The 17,071-nt window shown below is 37.3% G+C and overlaps 1 protein-coding gene and 1 long non-coding RNA gene across 8 annotated transcripts; one reads left to right on the top strand and one right to left on the bottom strand.

Annotated features, from left to right (window-relative positions):
- The first annotated feature begins 5,708 nt into the window (after window positions 1–5,708).
- Window positions 5,709–11,024, top strand: LOC147512968 (uncharacterized). 6 transcript variants are annotated; one of them, XR_015215154.1, is made up of 5 exons: window positions 5,709–6,051; window positions 7,212–7,245; window positions 7,505–9,548; window positions 9,644–9,751; window positions 10,823–11,024. It is a non-coding gene; the product is annotated as an uncharacterized LOC147512968 (long non-coding RNA). The 6 variants fall into 6 exon arrangements; XR_015215155.1 differs by having other exon boundaries at window positions 5,709–7,245; window positions 7,505–9,026; window positions 9,196–9,548; XR_015215153.1 differs by having other exon boundaries at window positions 5,710–5,973.
- On the bottom strand, window positions 11,000–16,468 carry LOC147512967 (protein TOPLESS-RELATED PROTEIN 2-like). Of its 2 annotated transcripts, XM_086595958.1 has the most exons (14): window positions 15,968–16,468; window positions 15,324–15,690; window positions 15,108–15,237; window positions 14,492–14,630; window positions 14,251–14,360; window positions 14,111–14,162; window positions 13,919–13,992; window positions 13,753–13,848; window positions 13,584–13,679; window positions 13,349–13,476; window positions 12,968–13,201; window positions 12,711–12,878; window positions 12,416–12,546; window positions 11,000–11,341 (listed from the first exon to the last, which is right to left on the bottom strand). In XM_086595958.1, exons 2-11 carry the CDS (start codon window positions 15,560–15,562, stop codon window positions 13,054–13,056), a joined length of 1,212 nt encoding a protein of 403 aa, XP_086452084.1. In that variant the 5' UTR covers window positions 15,563–15,690; window positions 15,968–16,468; the 3' UTR covers window positions 11,000–11,341; window positions 12,416–12,546; window positions 12,711–12,878; window positions 12,968–13,053. The 2 variants fall into 2 exon arrangements, with proteins under 2 accessions (XP_086452084.1, XP_086452083.1); XM_086595957.1 differs by having other exon boundaries at window positions 12,717–12,878; window positions 15,324–16,468.
- Between the last annotated feature and the right edge of the window lie 603 nt (window positions 16,469–17,071).

Raw genomic sequence — 17,071 nt, 5'->3', positions numbered from 1 at the left:
GACTATGTTGTGGACTGATTTGGGATTAATGGACCCAAAGGTTCAGAGGAGTCTATGAGCTGATGGGTCATCACGGACTGGGAGTAGGCAGCGAAGCATGGAGCAGAAATAGAGAGGATACCACAAAAGGCGGTGGACAGGTGTGCGAAGTTAGAGAGGACACGTGGGTTCATTAGAACGGATGGATGGAAGGAAGATCAAAGAGAGGGCGCAGACTACGGAGGAACCAAGTATAAATAGGAGGGAAACCCTAAAGAAGAGGGGAGAGAAAAAAAAAGGTTCAGACTAGAAAAGAAAGAGGTCACAACAATTGGCGCCGTCCGAGCGGACTGAACTCACGACCACGCCCGTTAAAAGCCACGGTGCTATCGAAAAGAAAAGCAAGAGAAGAGACATAAACGGAGGTCGTGGAAGTAGATAGTAGAGAAATGGTCAATCAAATAGAGGTGGTAGGAAGAGAAGCAGATCTGGCGGCAAGTGGAGAGAATGAGAGAGATGGAGGTAGAGATGGATAAGCTAAGGGAAGAGAATGGAAGGTTTAGGAGAGAGAGAGAAACGGCGGAGGCGAGCATAGAAGAAAACGAAGGGAAGGATAGTTAGATGAAGAAGACTTAGAGGGGGAACCTTTGAAGCCGTTAGATGGAGTAGGAAAGGGAATAGAGCCAGATCTACAAGTGGAAGGTGGCAGAATAACAAATGATGTCATTTTGCAACAAGTTCAATACATGTTAGAAAGGAAGAGAGAGGCCATCCAACCAATACAACAGGAAAACAGAGAAGCGGCGAACCAGATAAAAACAAGGCTAAGTCATAACCCATTGGCAGCGGTGATGAGGTCGACAGAGGTACCCAGGAGGTACACACAGCCCAGATTCGATAAATTTGATGGAAAAGGAGATCCGGTGCACCACATACAACATTTTCATCAATAGTTGGCTTTATGGCATGAGGGTAAGTTCAATGGCTTGTGGTGTATGCTTTTTCCGACAAGTTTGAAGGAGAGAGCTTCCGATTGGTTTTATCGGCTTCCAGCTGGAAGCATAGAGAAGTTCAGTGATCTAGAAAGGGCATTCGTTACTCATTACATTCATCAAAAGAGAAAGAGTGGTGGATGCGTTTGTGCTCTTTTATGTGAAATAAGAAAAGGAGGAAATGATTGTACGTCTAGATTCAATGCGGAGGCCATGAAGGTAGAGAGTTTAGATGAGAAGACCACGGTAATAGCTTTTAGGAATGGAGTCACCAAGGAAGTAAGGTACATATGTCAATAGTAAAAAATGAAAAAGAAATATCCACTTTGGTGGAATTGTATCTGTTTCGACCAAATATGATCAAAACACCAAGTGTTGATGAAAAAGATGAAGAACGTAGAAAAGTAATTAGAAAAATGATGGTGATCGGGGGAATGATGAGACTGTACCTTGCGGTTGCCTACGTACCCAAATTATCAGTGGGATCAAGTCTCAAGAACGTAGTTCTGAATGAAAAATAGTTTTGTATTTATATAGGTAGAGTAGAGAATCCTTGTAGCTCAAGTATTTTTGTAGCTTGAGTTATTGTGATAGAATATAACTCTCAACTGATAATTATCTCATTGATAAGAAAACGAATCTAGACATAAATTAATGTACATAAGTGGCAAGCCATGTGTCTAAGGTTCAGCCTTAGACACATGAGTTAATGGGCCTGTACATTGATCCATGGTATTGCGAATTGGGCTTTAGCCCTGTCGATTAAACGAATAAAGTGGAGACTCCTACCAATGGACGTTTGCCACGTAGGTGGGGGTCGAAAAACACCCCTCTTTGGCATGCGAACAAAGTTCATATGGCAAAGAAAAAAAAAATGAGCGGAATGTATAAAATTGTCGTCGCGAAAAAGAAATAATTGGAAAATCAAAAAAAAAAAAAAAAAAAAAAAAATATATATATATATATATATATATATATATATATATATATATATATATATATATATATCGTGAATTATCGGAAACGAAATAATGTCAAACTAACGTATACGGGATGTATTGTAGTTAAAAAATGGCTGAAAAATGCACAGTAAAAAATTTGAACGAAATTGATTGCTGAAAACTGTACCGAACGTGTCAATTATGTTTCGACCAAATATGATTTTGCCCAATAGCTTTTTTCTTATGGTCGTTGTTTCTGCTGGTCTAACATCGGCCCGAAACTCTCTTAGTTTCCCATCTTTCATGAGCCTGTCTATCTCTTTTAATAACTGGAGACACCTATTAGTCTCGTGGTTCTCAATCTTATGAAATTGGTAGTAAGGCTTTCCTTTCATTTCTCTAAGAGTGTATTTCGGCCACACCACAAAATCTTCCTTTGCTATTCTTCGCAAAATATCTTCTGCCATTGAATTTAGAGCTATGAAATTTCTAGGATCAAGCTCTTCTTTCAATGTTTTGTCATACCTTCTTCACTGTTGTAGCTGATTATCTCGATTTGCATAATGCTCCTGAGGGCTTTTGTTATCTGACCTCGAGGAGTCTCAACTCTCATAGCGATCATTACTATCTCTCTCTTTTTTTCCCCGCATCGGTGACCTGCAATACCGCTTGCACAGTGGCGGTTCTCAACCCCTCTTCTACTATGATATCTCTATCCACCTTATCATACAACTCTTGCAATGTTTTCACCTCTTTCCTCAAAAGATACTTATGCATATAAGATCCTGGTATTACTCCAGCTTGAAAAGCTATGACCGCTGTCATTTCTGACTCCTCCAATCTTTCCACTGACTGCGTTTCAGCCTTGAACCTTGTTAAAAAATCTTTTAACGACTCCTTCTTTGCTTGCTTCAATTGGAACAAGGCCGAAACCTGCTTTGGCTTCACCCTTTGGTGACCATAATTAGTAAGGAACCTTTCTTCAATCTCTCAAAAGCATGAAATGGATCCTTCTGGAATTGTGCAGAACCACTTTAATGTCTTTCCTTTCAAGCTTGACGAAAATGACCTACATAATACAGTATCCCAATATTCGGTGCCCTGATATATCGAGAACTGATGTCGATAACTAAACAGATGGTCCATGGGGTCCGTAGCTCCTTCATATTGGCTCAATTATGGATTATTGAACTTCGGAGGTAACGAGACCCTCTCTATCTCCTTTCCTAATGGATTCCTACCGACATCATCTGCTAGCTTTCTTATTGATGTCGAGACCTTTTCCAATAACTGATTTCCTAATTGCTTTTGCATCATTTCTTGTACCATCTCCTTCGTGACTAATGCTTTACATTCTTCTTCATTCACCTCTTTCGGAGTCATTCTCGCTACAGCTTGTACTTCCTCGACATGACTTCTTCTCCTCTCCTCGAGATGACTCTTTCGCACTATTGGAGTTCCTGAACTTGATTCCTCATCATCCTTCTCATACATAGCGTCTTCAGTACGCTTCTCCTTCTCTTCCCTTATTGATTTATTCTCAGCCATTAACATCTGATTATGCTTTTCTAACTCATTCATTCTTCTCAACAAGTCTTTCAAGGATACTTCTTCCTCTCGTATCTCCTCCACCTCTTCCAGCAATCTACTTGTTGACCTTCTAGTTCTTCTATCTGCATTCTTTGATGCTGCTTGAGATGTACTTGTTTTCTCAACCATCAATGCTTTACTTGTTGTTGCTCGTTTAGGAGGCATCTTGATTATAAACTCTTTAACCAAATTCTATCCTCTACTGATCCTATCAAAACTCTTTCCAACACCTTCACACTAGATTCACAAACTTCAAAGAAACTAAGAAAAGAATGTTCTTTCTTGATCCTTAATTCCTCACTGATCTTACCACCAGTTTCTCTTTCTCACCAAGATTTTAATCAATAGATTTGATCAAAGAAAAAGAAAAACGAAAGACAAAAACAATCGATCTTTGTCTTTGAACCCAGACGGCGCCAATGTAGTGATTAGAGAAACTAACTTCGATTGAGAAGAACTGAAGAACTAAAGATGAAGATAGAGATTGAATCAAAATGAAAAATGAAGTTTGTTATTGCTAGATAGTATCGGTTACAATTATTTTTCTCTCTCTCTCTCTCCATTCTCTTCTTCTTCCTTCATTTTCCGCCTTCTAACTGTAATGTACAAACTTATTTACCAATTAGCGATATATCACCATATTTTAGGCTGGAATATCGGGGTGACGATATTTGCCCACGACAGGCATTATAATCGCATGTAATAGTGGTTCAATACTCATTTATATTTTCATCGGAAAAAAAAATAAAAAATAAAAATGAGAAGAGAGATTCACTACTTCGATGTGTTGATGGGATTCGCAACCCATGTTACAACTTACAACACATATTGGTATGTTCAAATTCCAGTGGTAGTAAACATGACCAAAATGGGAGCAGAGGTGGCAACTATGGTCGTACACTCGTAACGTGGTAGGATAGGACCCAGCCCAGTTTCTACTTCACCAGGTTTTTTTATAAACCACATGATCCAACTAATCAAGCCTTGATTATGCCGGACTCAAGCTCCTAACCTGGTCTCTTAAATTCATCTGGATATTTTTCTTACGTATAATATCCCAATCCTACATACTATTTGGAAGGGCTACTTGGTTTTTTTAACCTTGGTAAAATTTGTGGTATCCATATTGTCTTTAACCTAAATTATTGCACAACACATTTGAATAGGAGTAATTATTTCATGTGATGCGATGGTAAATTAAAAATCCAAATCCACGCCATCATTTTTAATTGTACGCCACCATAAATGGCAATTAATTAGAAGTTTCAAAAAAAATGAAAAGACCAAAGAGAGAGTACGAAGGGAAGAAACCCAACATCTCTCCCACTCTTTCGACTCCCTAATCTCTCCACCAGGCAGTTGAAGCAAAAGAAGGGTTGCCCATTTAAAACTAAATTGTAACTCCAGTTTCCCAAACTTTGTGTTGAGCTATGTCTGCATCTTAGAATGGTGGAGTTATGCTCCTTAAGTATGTACATATAGCTGTTGCATCATCAAATATTGATTAATTTCATATAACCCAACGTTATGACTTAATCCTTACTTGAGTTATTCTGTACGTGTTCTTTATGATTCACGGGAATGTTTTAGAGTGCATTTTCTGTTCTATATTCTATATCTTTTGTCTGTGACTTCACATAAAATCTAAAATCTTTTTTGAGATTGTAGTGTGTGTTGCATGTTTTCCCAGGTAACAAAAAGGCGTCGGTTTTATTACATTTGATGATCGTAAGAGCATCTTTAGGAGTGATATCAACCTAGCACCAAACACCAAATTTCCAACAAATCGGCCAATATTTGGTTCCAGGTTTGATGCTGTATCAAATCACTCACGCGGTTTTTCCAACACCGCGTGGGCTTGGGCTTTTAATTGGGCTTATATGGCGCGGTTTTGTGAAAACCACGCTAGAGATTGGGAAAGAAAAAAGTTTATGTGCGATACATGGCGTGGTTTTCAGGGAAAACCGCGTAGGCTTGGGCATGTCAGTTAGGCTTTAGTGGCGTGGTTTTGGCAAAACCACGTAGTTGTTTGGTGAAACTTTGATGTTGCTCCTAAAGTTGTTTGGTGTTTTTTTGGTTTGGTGTTTTTTTGCTTCAAAATTTTGGTGTTTTTTTGGTAGCTCTCCTAAAGATGCTCTGAAAATCTAAGCGATCGATGACACTTCAAGACAAGCTCAATGTCATGGATTCTTTTGGAAACATTTTTAATAAGTTTTTCCTAAGATTCTAGCACTTCAAGACAAGAAGTAATAGTAATACTTAAAGGAACAGGTCATGATCTATCAAATTAATTTGTTTATCCTTTTTTTTTAATCTACATAAGAGGTGATATTGGTTGTTGTACACTTGTATGAGACTATGAGTGCATAAGCCACATTCTACAACCACCACCGTCTAATTCCCTATTAAGTGATTATGTGCTTTTTCTATACTCTGTCCAATAGCCAATTGCAGTTAAACAACTTTTAATTGTATGTTCGTTTTTAAATTTCTAAAATCGATAGAAAGAAAGTACATTATTTCTGTGTTGCTTTGATTGTTACCGACTTGTAAGTGTTATATCTTACATGTTCTAAAGTAATAGAGAATATTTATAAAAGTACTTTTCATATCTTCTTCTCTGCGTGTGTGGGGGTCGACTAGGGTATGATTTCATATACTGTAAATGACAGAGTGCAACAGAGCAACCAAGGATTAGATTCAATAGTACTTTCCGGGCACTCAGTTATGATTATTGCTTTATTCATCATAAATATATAGTTTTGGGAATGATACTTCCTTATAACTATTGTTTGGTCCAAGTGAAAAATTGTAGTTGATGAATTACTACGCACTTGTTGGCTTGGAGATAATCCCTATCTGCATTGTCGAATGAAACGAGGACATCAAGAAGATCTAGGGATAGGCTCTAGGACAATCTATATAACTGAGAGATGATTCACTGAATCCTTAATTATATGTTGTAGATAGCACAATGCCACCATGGTTTCAGGTAAGACGAGCGATCATATATGTGACATTTACGTGACATAATTCTAAGCAAAAGTGTTATTTATGTGCCTCAAACATTTTGAAAATCAACCTTCTGTCTTCTAAGAGTTATATTCTTTCGATGTCATGGAGGACCCCGTTTTTGAGGATGCCCTCAAGCCATATCTATATCAGGAGCTCAACTCGGCTCCTAAAAGTTAATTGGCTTCTTTTCAGCTGTTATATGTTGTGTTTATAGTGTTGCCCAATAAGTGACATTATCATAATTTTTAAGGTTTTATTTGGGTGAATTGAAGGAATGGTGCTACTTTGGTTCTGACTGTACTTTCTTTTAAGTTGAGGCCCTTCCTATCCCAATTCATTTATTCTCAAGAATCTCGATCTGTTTGGGTTCACTGAATGTGCATATTAGTTGCCATTTTTATTTTTTTGGTAGCAAGTATTGTGTGGGTTCCTACGTTTAGTGATCCTTAAACGGTTGTTCTTCGTGATCCAATAGGGTTTCAGCGTTTCAATAAAATCTGATCTCTTTGTTTGTAGAGCTCAATTTTAGAACTTCACCAGTTACCTAGAATATGGATTTGTTGTTTCATTTTTGTTTGTTGTCATTGTGTGAAGTGGTGATGGGTTGTTTTATGTTTTTCTTTTATTACGTACCAGATATATAGTTTTAGTTGGGTTCTAATATTATCTACGGTTTTATGTATTGCTTTTTCAGGAAGACTTACTCCCCCAATGTGCTTCTGCCCCAGGTATAACTGCGCGTGTGGCACCTTTTTAGTTACTAAGAGTAGTATTTCATGAACTTCAGTGTATTGCAGATTGTGCCTAATCTGAGGCCATTGTCTGCTATCTTGAAAATTAACATGTATTGTCTTTTTTATAATAAATTAAAAATGGGTTCGTGTTTTATTGGGGTTTTGTCGCTGGGTTGGTTATATATGGCCCCTTCTCTTCCCCTGTCTTCCATTGTGTTGTGATTTCGCTCTAAACAGGTTTGTGTCCTTTCAGTGAATTGAGCTTTGGGATTTTCAGAAAAAGTATAGTTGCTATCATTCTTGAATTCAGTTAACTCCTTTTATTTGTTTTTTATATTCTCTAATTTGTAAATGTTTTTCATTGATATAGTTCAAAATGGAAAATTTAGCAAGTATTGCATTGCATTTAAGTATGTTCTAATTCTTTACTACTGTCGTCTGTATATCGGTTGTTATCATTGTTGTTGTGTACTGCATTTAATTAAATATCTATTTGAGAATTGGAAGTACGCGCTTTTGTTAAGTACCTATTTGCTTTTGAAATCTCATTGTGACTTTGTAACAATATGTAGAATTGAAGCATATTTGAGTTGGTTGCATTGCATGGTACTCTGCAGTAATATTATATGAGTTGGCTGTGCTAATGTGTCTATTGCAGGATTTGGTAGAAGATATATTTCTCCAAATTGAAACTGCTTATCAAGTGTGTTGTGAGGGGAGTAACAAGGACGCTCCTTTTTCTTTAGTAGTTGATGGAAAAGCTCTTCATCTGGCTTTGAGAATTGACATGAACGGTAAGTTCCTACGCTTCGTTGTAATTTGTGATTCTGTTATCTGTTGCCGCATATCTCCTAAACAAAAAGCCTTGGTAGGCAACCAATATGTAAGTATTTTGCTGATCACCTTTTCGGTAAAGGAATAACTACATTTTGAACCTTTTCCATAATAAATTAGCGGGAAAACCTCCATGACGATGATGTTACTGAATTACAGTTTAACCATTTTTTTGTATATATATATATATATATCAAGTAATGGAAGGTTTATATAAATGCATTTACTAAATGATGTACTTTTTCATTATTTGTTCAACATTTTTACTATAACCTTAACAAATGGGAGTTGTAGTAGGGTTGAACTCTTTACACTTAGACATGACTATTGAAACAATGGTAGATCGATTTGTTGAGAAAAGTTTTAGACACCTATTTTCTGGCAAATTGGTGAGGTTGTTTTCAATTCTCAGACCGTTTAAATTACTTTCAGGTACAATGCATTCCTGAAAGTCTTGTTATAATATTAGTTTTGAAACTAGGGGTTATTGAGTTGTTCATAATTGGAAAGAGGTTATATATTTTTGGTGTGAAATCACTAGGCCAAGACAGGGGAGAAAATATTATTTTACCAACTTGCTATGAAATACGTATAAAAAACAAACCCACCATCTAAATGGATATATGGACGCTATGGTGTTTAATTAGTTGTTTAAGTATGTGATTGGCAGCAACTTCGATCTATTCTTTTTAGTGGTGTCCAAGAATTTTAGAGTGCTTTAGATACTTAAAGTTCAAAGCATTCTACAGGTATTTTTCCACCAAATTGTTTCTGATTTACTTTGAATTATGCACCACATATAGGTTTGTGTATGGAAATAATTTTTATATTAAAATTGTTATTGTAGGAGAGTAAGGAACTGATTTTTGCCTTTACAACTTTTTAGAGGGGGCTTTCTTTGTTAAACAATATGCAGGCCTCTGTATGTCGTGTTGTCTCAGGTATGTAGGTATGTTGTTGCTTTGAGCCAAGGTAAGTGTTATCTATTCTGTCAATTGTGTTTATGGACAATCTTTTATTCTTCGGCTATTGTTAACAACTATTTTCTGAAATGATATCTCACAAACATTTGTAAAATTGCACAAAGTTTCTAATCCTCTTCTATTACAGGAAGCTTCGCTCTTAGCGCCGATATGGAAATTTCACATACTCTGAGTGGAGCAGGAAACAGTTTGTGGGAGATGCCGTCTTTTAGAAAAATATGTCAAAGAATTGGTATTGGATCAAATCCTAAGGGAATAGACTCTCCCTCTCTTTCTATACTTCCAGTTCAGAAGAATACGAAGCAATCAGCTCCTGAAAGCCACGCTGAGGTTTCAAGACCTTCAAACAATTTAAAAGAAGCACTGAAACTTACCACATGCTTAGAAGACATCCATGAATCCGTGAAAGGGGAACATCTAGTGGAAGCCATACTTACTCGCAGAATGGCATTTCCTCCCCAATAATACAAGGTGAAAGAAGTAAGTGCGAAAATTAAAGAGTCAGAACTCAAATTTTCCCTAAAATCTCTTTAAGTTCCTACTATTATTGTAATGTTGCTCTTACCTATATTCAGATATCACAGAAGCAAAAGTCTGCGAGGTTAATAGCCTCCCTCAGCCTCATGTGCAATTGCGGAAAAAGCCTCATGATGATTAACTCAGAGGAATCTTTGTGTGGCATCGTAAGTCTATGCTTTTTTAATCCATGGTCCTTATGCATGTAAATATTTATGCTGATAATTTAAATATATACTACATGCCAAATGTTTGTTTTAGCTAACCAAGTTACTACACCATACACTTTTAACTTGAGAACCCCATAAACTTTTCATTGTTGTCACCTATTTTTCTTGAGCCCCACAAATATTGCTTCTTTGTTTGATCAGAATTATATTCATTCGTGGTTAGTCTTATCCCAATCTAATATACCACGTTCTCCTGGTTTCTTAGAAACAATTTAACCAATATCTCAAAATCAGTTGATTTTGAGGTGTTTAGATAACAATGAATAGAAGGACAATAATGGTTTGATTACACGCAACTAGAAGAAAAATGTTAGCTCAAAGATTTCTTTTTTGTTGCTCTACGTACATTCAGTGGTTGTTTTCTATTAGAAATTGTTATGTTGTTTTAACAAAATTGTTCAAAAACTTTATATCAAGGAGCTTGATATTACTTTTGTCTTTATATTTTTCTTCAGTTTTATTCCTTTTCGATTCGTTGCAAGTTTTTGGCATTTTGTAGTTTGATAGTGTTGTAATCACTTCAAAATTTGGAGATTATTGGGTTCAAGTCCTCCAATCTATTATAGGATAGATTGAAGTTGAATTTGAATGGTTAGTGTATTACTGTTATCTTGACCGTTTAGACCTCACGCTTCCATCAGAATTTGAATTATATGATAGTAGAGAACCATATATCTCATTGCTTAGATATTACTGTTTGGCTGAGGGTTCAGATTTAAATTGATTGACATATGATATAAATGGTTAGACATGTATTGCTTTTGAGTTACTCTTTTTCGTGTCATGTCTTACATGCTCTCTTTCTTTCTTTTTTTGATGGTTATGTCTTACATGCTCTCATAAAGAAACCAAGTACTATATATCTAATGCTAATGATTCTTATATATACACTTATACTTTTAAATGTATTAACACTCTTGGTAGCTTATACTTTTGTTTTGAAGCAAGTACTGAAATAGTAGAATACCGCAAAAAAATATTTTCTATTCCAACCGTTGTGTTTTGCAGGTCCTTTAAAGTTGTCATGCACAAAGTTATGCAGTTGCTCTTAAGGATCTCAAGGCTACTCCTTAAGGACCGATTATCTTTTAGTTATTATTTTTTCTCATTCCTTAATGACAATGGGAGTAGTTACTGTATCTTTCTTATTCGAATTCCGATAAAACAATTATTCTTAGACACAAATTTACAATAGACAATTGCATTTTTTTTTTCTCTCCTGTTTAATTCTTTCCACGGTTCAAATTTTGTAAAATTACAAAACCAGAAACAATATGACCGACCACGACTACAAAATTTACAAAAACAGAAAGAAACTATAAGACGTCTTCAAGTGGCAAAAACTTTTTCGGCTGAATGCAAAGGTCAATGACAAGGCTGCTTGTTGTAGGGAAGGACTCTCCACAGCATCTGTAGTATCAATGTATAACGTGACTGATCATTTATAACAATGTCCAGCTAGCTGACTACTAGCAGCAGGACTTGAGGAGGGCACATCTGGTTCTGCATATGATGGTTCGCCTACATCTGAAACAGCAGGCACTTTTCTATCAGAAGCTCACAGGATTGGAGGTACACAAACAGAAAACAAAGGAGTGAAATCCAGAAAATCAATAAATCATGCATACCAGAAGGGATGTATATCTTTGATTAGTAAAAACGGACGAGCAATTAAAAAAAAAACTAACATTGACTGCACACAGGGGCTCTCTGATACTTCAGAATCCCACTGCTCCGCCAAACTTATCAAGCATTGGACAAACAGAGAGGATATGTTGAAACTTGATGGCTGAAGATCTCAGTTCTTGCTCCATACAAGACAATGATGATCACCTCTACAGGATGCACTATCTTCATACTCTTTCTAAGATGGACATTTTTCTCCTCCTACAGTTTGCAACCCTCAATCCTCTATTCTGTTTTCAATACCCTAACCCTAGGCTCTTCTCACTAATTGGTCCCCCTCTAATAGAGCCTACAAGACCTATTTATAAATGAGGGTGAGCTTTCTCAAAACCACATAAACAAGCTTCTTAATACAACTAGGATTACAAAACAATATAAAAAATTATTCCCACCCAAACTATTCTCACAATCCAAAGTTCAAAAGAAAAAAACAACCTTTCTAGAAAGGCATAAGAGTTTTCCAACCAAACATTTTCCATAACTACTCAACTAGGTCTCCGTTTCTCGGGCTTTTTGTTGTGTTTTTATTTATTTATTGCGACCCAGCCTGCCTAGTCCGCCCAACCAATTTTCTAAGCAATTAGAGACTATGAGAGTATCCGAGGCACTGACTACGCATTTCTGAGAACACTACAATAAAAAGAAACTAATATTAAGTGATTTGTCACTATAAAATTCCCTGCCCCAAATTGTTTAATGTGGCAAGAATTGGCCTACAATTCCAAGTGAGTAGGCTCCACTTTCTCCTATACCTGTACAGTAAATCCAATTAAATATGTGTTTAATTTTTCAGACCACGATGGCCCAGATGTCAGGTATTAGACCTAGTTTTCTTTAAGCGTGGTATCTTGTTTCCCAATTGGTTTTCAGTAGATATTTTCCGGTTGATAGAATTCTAAATAATCGACTCATTACCTTGTTTTGCCATAAATTGGTCCCCACTAGGAACCCAGCTCCTTCTCCACATCAGCCATGCTAGATGGTGATACGTCAGAGTCACTCGTAATATCCTGACTTAACAGCACATTTTTAGTAGTAGCAACATCCTGGGACAATAAAAAAACAGAATGAGTGAGATACCGTTACAAAGTCCCTCATCATGTAAATGTTATGGATGTCCTAATACTACAAATGCAAATCCAGACAAAAGATAAAGAAGTAGAACGTTTGCTATAACTTGTACAATATCTTTAGCAAGTATAAAAATTACCCTCACATTGATTGGCACACAGGGGCTCTCTGATACTTCAGAATCCCACTGCTCCGCCATACTTATCAAGCGTTGGCCATCTGCATTGCCTAAGATTTTTATTCCATTCTCATTTGTTACTACTGCAAGTAGTGAACCGTCTCTGTTAAATTTCAGCTTAGCACATGCCTGCAAGTAGTATATTAAGATGAAAGTCATTTTTCCCTCTATGACAAACAAAAATTCATTGGACAAAAGAATAAGTGGTGTGTACTTACAGACAATCCTCCACCTGCATTAGAACTTGCTATCCTGTATAACTTGTCTACATCCCAGAACTTAATGAGATGGGCATCGCCAGCAGCTAAAATCTGCTTTTGGCTATGTCGAAGTGCACAAGACCTGCAGACTGGTTTCTCAACCCGATGTATGTCCTTTCCACAATGCCATCACGTTTGTTCCACTCGAGTAAACGGGATTGACCATCAATACCTGTTCCACAGGAGAAGAGCCTGTAGAAAATACAACTTGAACTTATTCAGAGGGACACAAAACTAATTACTAAGTACTCAATACCGCTTGAACATATGAAGGGAGACATTAATCGGTGAGTTACAAAGTTACAGATACAACTCAATTTTGGGAAAAGTAAGCCTCACCTGCTTCCACCTGCACTTTGTAGCATTCTTGTTAACCCAAGTGTACCTGCATCATAATCCACTCCTGATCCCAAACAATCTAACTTGCATACTTTTATCTTCCCATCAGCAGCAGAAGAGGCTATAAACTGCATAATCAGGGGAAAGATTTACTTTAAAATGTATGCACTAATAATTTGTTTAAAAGAGTGACACATGCCACCTCTCAAAAAAACTGAATTGAGTAGAAATCAACCTGGACGCCCTCTGTATCATGAGGGCAGACAGAGTGAACTGAAGCCTTGTGACCTTCAAATACGTATAGAATGTGCCCAGATGCAGCATCCCACACCTGTGACATTGTGAGAGACATGAGGATCCAAACCTCAACACACACACAACAAACAAAACTTTCGAGATTATACCTTAACCTTTCTGTCATCACCACATGTAACAACACATACATTGCTTCCACTGTACGCAAAGGCAATATCATTTACCCCACCAATATGAGCATCAATCTGCAATGACAAACAAATCAAGAACCTATATATTGCTAGACCATAAAGGAAATTTAAAGGGGCAACTTACCCTTAGCTGGTGCCTCACTTCTCCTGTTGTGCCGAAGCTATAAGTATGAAAATAGCATCTCGAAAAGGCAATACCTAGAGGACAGCAGTATAAAGTCAACTAAATAACAAATAAATGGTCCAGCAGTAACACACACACAATAGAGAAAGGTGGTGACGATTTAAGAAAGGTGGTGACGATTTAAGTTCTTACCAAAGATAGATCCGTCTGGACCCCAGACGCAGCAATTCACACGTACACGTTTCTGGAAATGCAGAAAATTGAACTATAAATAAAGCGGGCAAGTATCAATTGCTTTTTTTTTTTTACAAAGATACCAACTACAAAAACACCTGTGATGGCATTCCCCAACTTGAAAAATCAGATAGCTCGAAGGTCATCTCTTCTATGACTGAAGAAGATGCAACTTCCCATATAGTGATAACGCCGAAGCTCGTACCAACTTAAGCACAGAGCAAAAGAACAACGAGTCAGAAACACCAATTGCAATTGTAAAGACCTAAAGCAGGTATAAATCAAATAAGGCCGAGATCTATCTTAAATCACTATAAGAAACACACTCAGGTAGCAGACCTAGAAGAATTGTTGGCAGTGTTGGATGGAAGTCCATGCTCATCACAATAGGTTGCTCATGAAGATTCTGCACAACAAGCTTTGGCAGGTCATCCACCGAGTACAAATTGGGAGGATGTCCTTCCCCAGAAAAGGTCACCTACACAGAGTATCTTAAATGGTTTAAAACAAATGAAGTTTTAAATGAAGGTCACCCACACACACACACACACACACACACACACACACACACACACAATGTTTTTTATTGATAAAATTGACAATTTCAATCAAAAGTAGTAAATTCATATAATCCCGAATCTTACATGAACATACAAATATTGACAAATTAGTTCCTAGAACCACATTCCCTGACCCAATACACCCATATACAATAAGAATAAGAAACCCAAGAACTGCCACCAGCCTTGCACTCACTCAACTCAGATCGATACCATCCTGCTTCCAATCACCACCACCCTACCTGAAACAGGGAGCGGACAGGGCTAAGAGGCTATAGCCAACTTCCAAGTGTAAAATCCTTGTTCCGCCCCTGCTACCCTTCCATTGTCTACCCCTTAACAGTATATAATGAAAATGTAACGATAAAATCAGGAAACCCATGTGTCAATCTTACCTCGTCAGATGGGCAGGAACCCGTGTGCTTCAAAAGCTGCACATAATCAGCTGAATTTGGGGTACGCGAAAGAGTGTTGATGTATGTTTTAATGTAGGGTTTTGGGGTCTGTTTCTTCGAAATCTGAAGACTGTAAATGAGCATGCAAGACAAGCAAATGCAATTAAATATCATATAATTTGCACAAACATAAAAGTGAAATCGCAAAATACTTACCACGCCACTTTGAAGCTTGTTGAAGCACCGTGGAGAGAAAATTTGTAAAAGCGACTGCTATTCTTAACCATTCTCACATCAAGGGCATCATTTTTAATACTGCTTTCTATCTTAAACTTCCACACGGTGACGAGGAGTTGGTCTGACAATTCTTCCGATAACCAAACCACGTAAAAGAAAGTACCAACACGGAAAATTGAAGGATCAGTGACAATTACCTCCCCAGCTATACACAACATTTCAGGGACGAATTGAACTTCCCCATAATGTCTCTCGTTATCTTCCAGACAATAGAAGTAGAAATTTCCGTCCGAAAACGTCCAGAGCTTCCCATCATGGTAGATAGAGGCTTGGCCTCTACCCCAACCTGAACAAGGTGCATAAACACGAATTGTGTTCCAAGGACGAGTAACAAATGAATAACAATGGATTGAGTCTTGATCGTATTCTAGTGCACAATACAAAAATTTAGCAGAAGCTGCACATAAAGTTATCTCAGATGTAGGGACATTTATGGGTTTATTGATAGAGACATAAAATGGTTGTTTTAATGGATAGTAAATTTCACCAAAGTCCTCGTCTTTGTCCTCAAAAAGATAGGGTAATGCGATAACAGCACCATAAGGATATTGGGGAACATTTACATTAACCAGTAACGGCCAGTCCTGTGGACAAGAGGGGGCGGAAGGGGAAACCACAAGTTCTCAATTTCGTTATACATTTGACCTCCTACCACATCCCTTTCCCCCAAACGATTCTTTCCCATCAAATACACCCTTGGATATACTCCTACAACTGTGAACCGTATGTCATTAAGATCCACATAGCTGTTTGGGGGTTGATTCTGCATTGGATGTAAAGATAATACCTTTATTACTACTTCTTCTTCTTCGTGTACTTCTTCTTCTTCTTCTACTACTACTCGTACTTCTGCTCCAAGAAAATTGAACCCAGTTCTGAAAACTGATATCTCATCGTCAACCAAAGTAACAAAATAAAATGTTGGATTAATCTCCTCCATATCTGTGTTGATGTTATTCAAGAAAAGGTTTGGTTTTATCTGTGTTGATGTTATTCAAGAAAAGGTTTCGTTTCGTAAGAGGAGAGGAGAGAATTTTTTCTTGGTGTTCAAGAATATGAGAGAGTGTTTTTTATTTTTTACTATTCTGGTGTGCACGTGGATAATTATCGTTGGGTTCAATGATCACAAAAAAGTCAAAATAGGAAGGTGCAATTTACTTTACTGCCCATTGCAGTGCCGAGTGACGGAGCCCCTGCGGATGCCATGGTTATTCAATTGAATGTCACTCTCAGCTCTTGTTCGATCTGTCACAATTTAAAATTCTCGATCTCAAACTCACCCAACAAAAAAATGACAAACCTAATCTCAAATGCAAATAAAAAATGACAAATGTAATCATACTATCAATCTCAATCCGACTCACGATCAAGCGTGGTCTGACAAATGCAACCAATGGTCTCAACGTAAATAGTGTATTTAATCACTAAGAGCATTCCCAATGCAAATCAATATATTCTCCTCTTATCACCTCTTTGTAGGCAGTATTTCCCCTCTTAAAAAAAAACAAGGTGAAACTGTCCAATGCAAAGGTGAAAAAAAAATCTCGGACGGGATGTTAGATTCTGTCTGGAGGCTTTTTGATCGAGACGGAATGTAACATCCCGTCCAGTATTTTGTCTTAAGTTTAAAAAAAAACTGAAAAAACACGCGAGACAGAATGAAACAT

This window comes from Coptis chinensis, chromosome 3 (assembly GCF_015680905.1).
Source record: "Coptis chinensis isolate HL-2020 chromosome 3, ASM1568090v1, whole genome shotgun sequence".
In the NCBI taxonomy this organism is placed as follows: Eukaryota; Viridiplantae; Streptophyta; class Magnoliopsida; order Ranunculales; family Ranunculaceae; genus Coptis; species Coptis chinensis.
The sequence above is the reverse complement of the archived record's forward strand: the minus strand, read 5'-3'. Positions and strand labels throughout refer to the sequence as shown.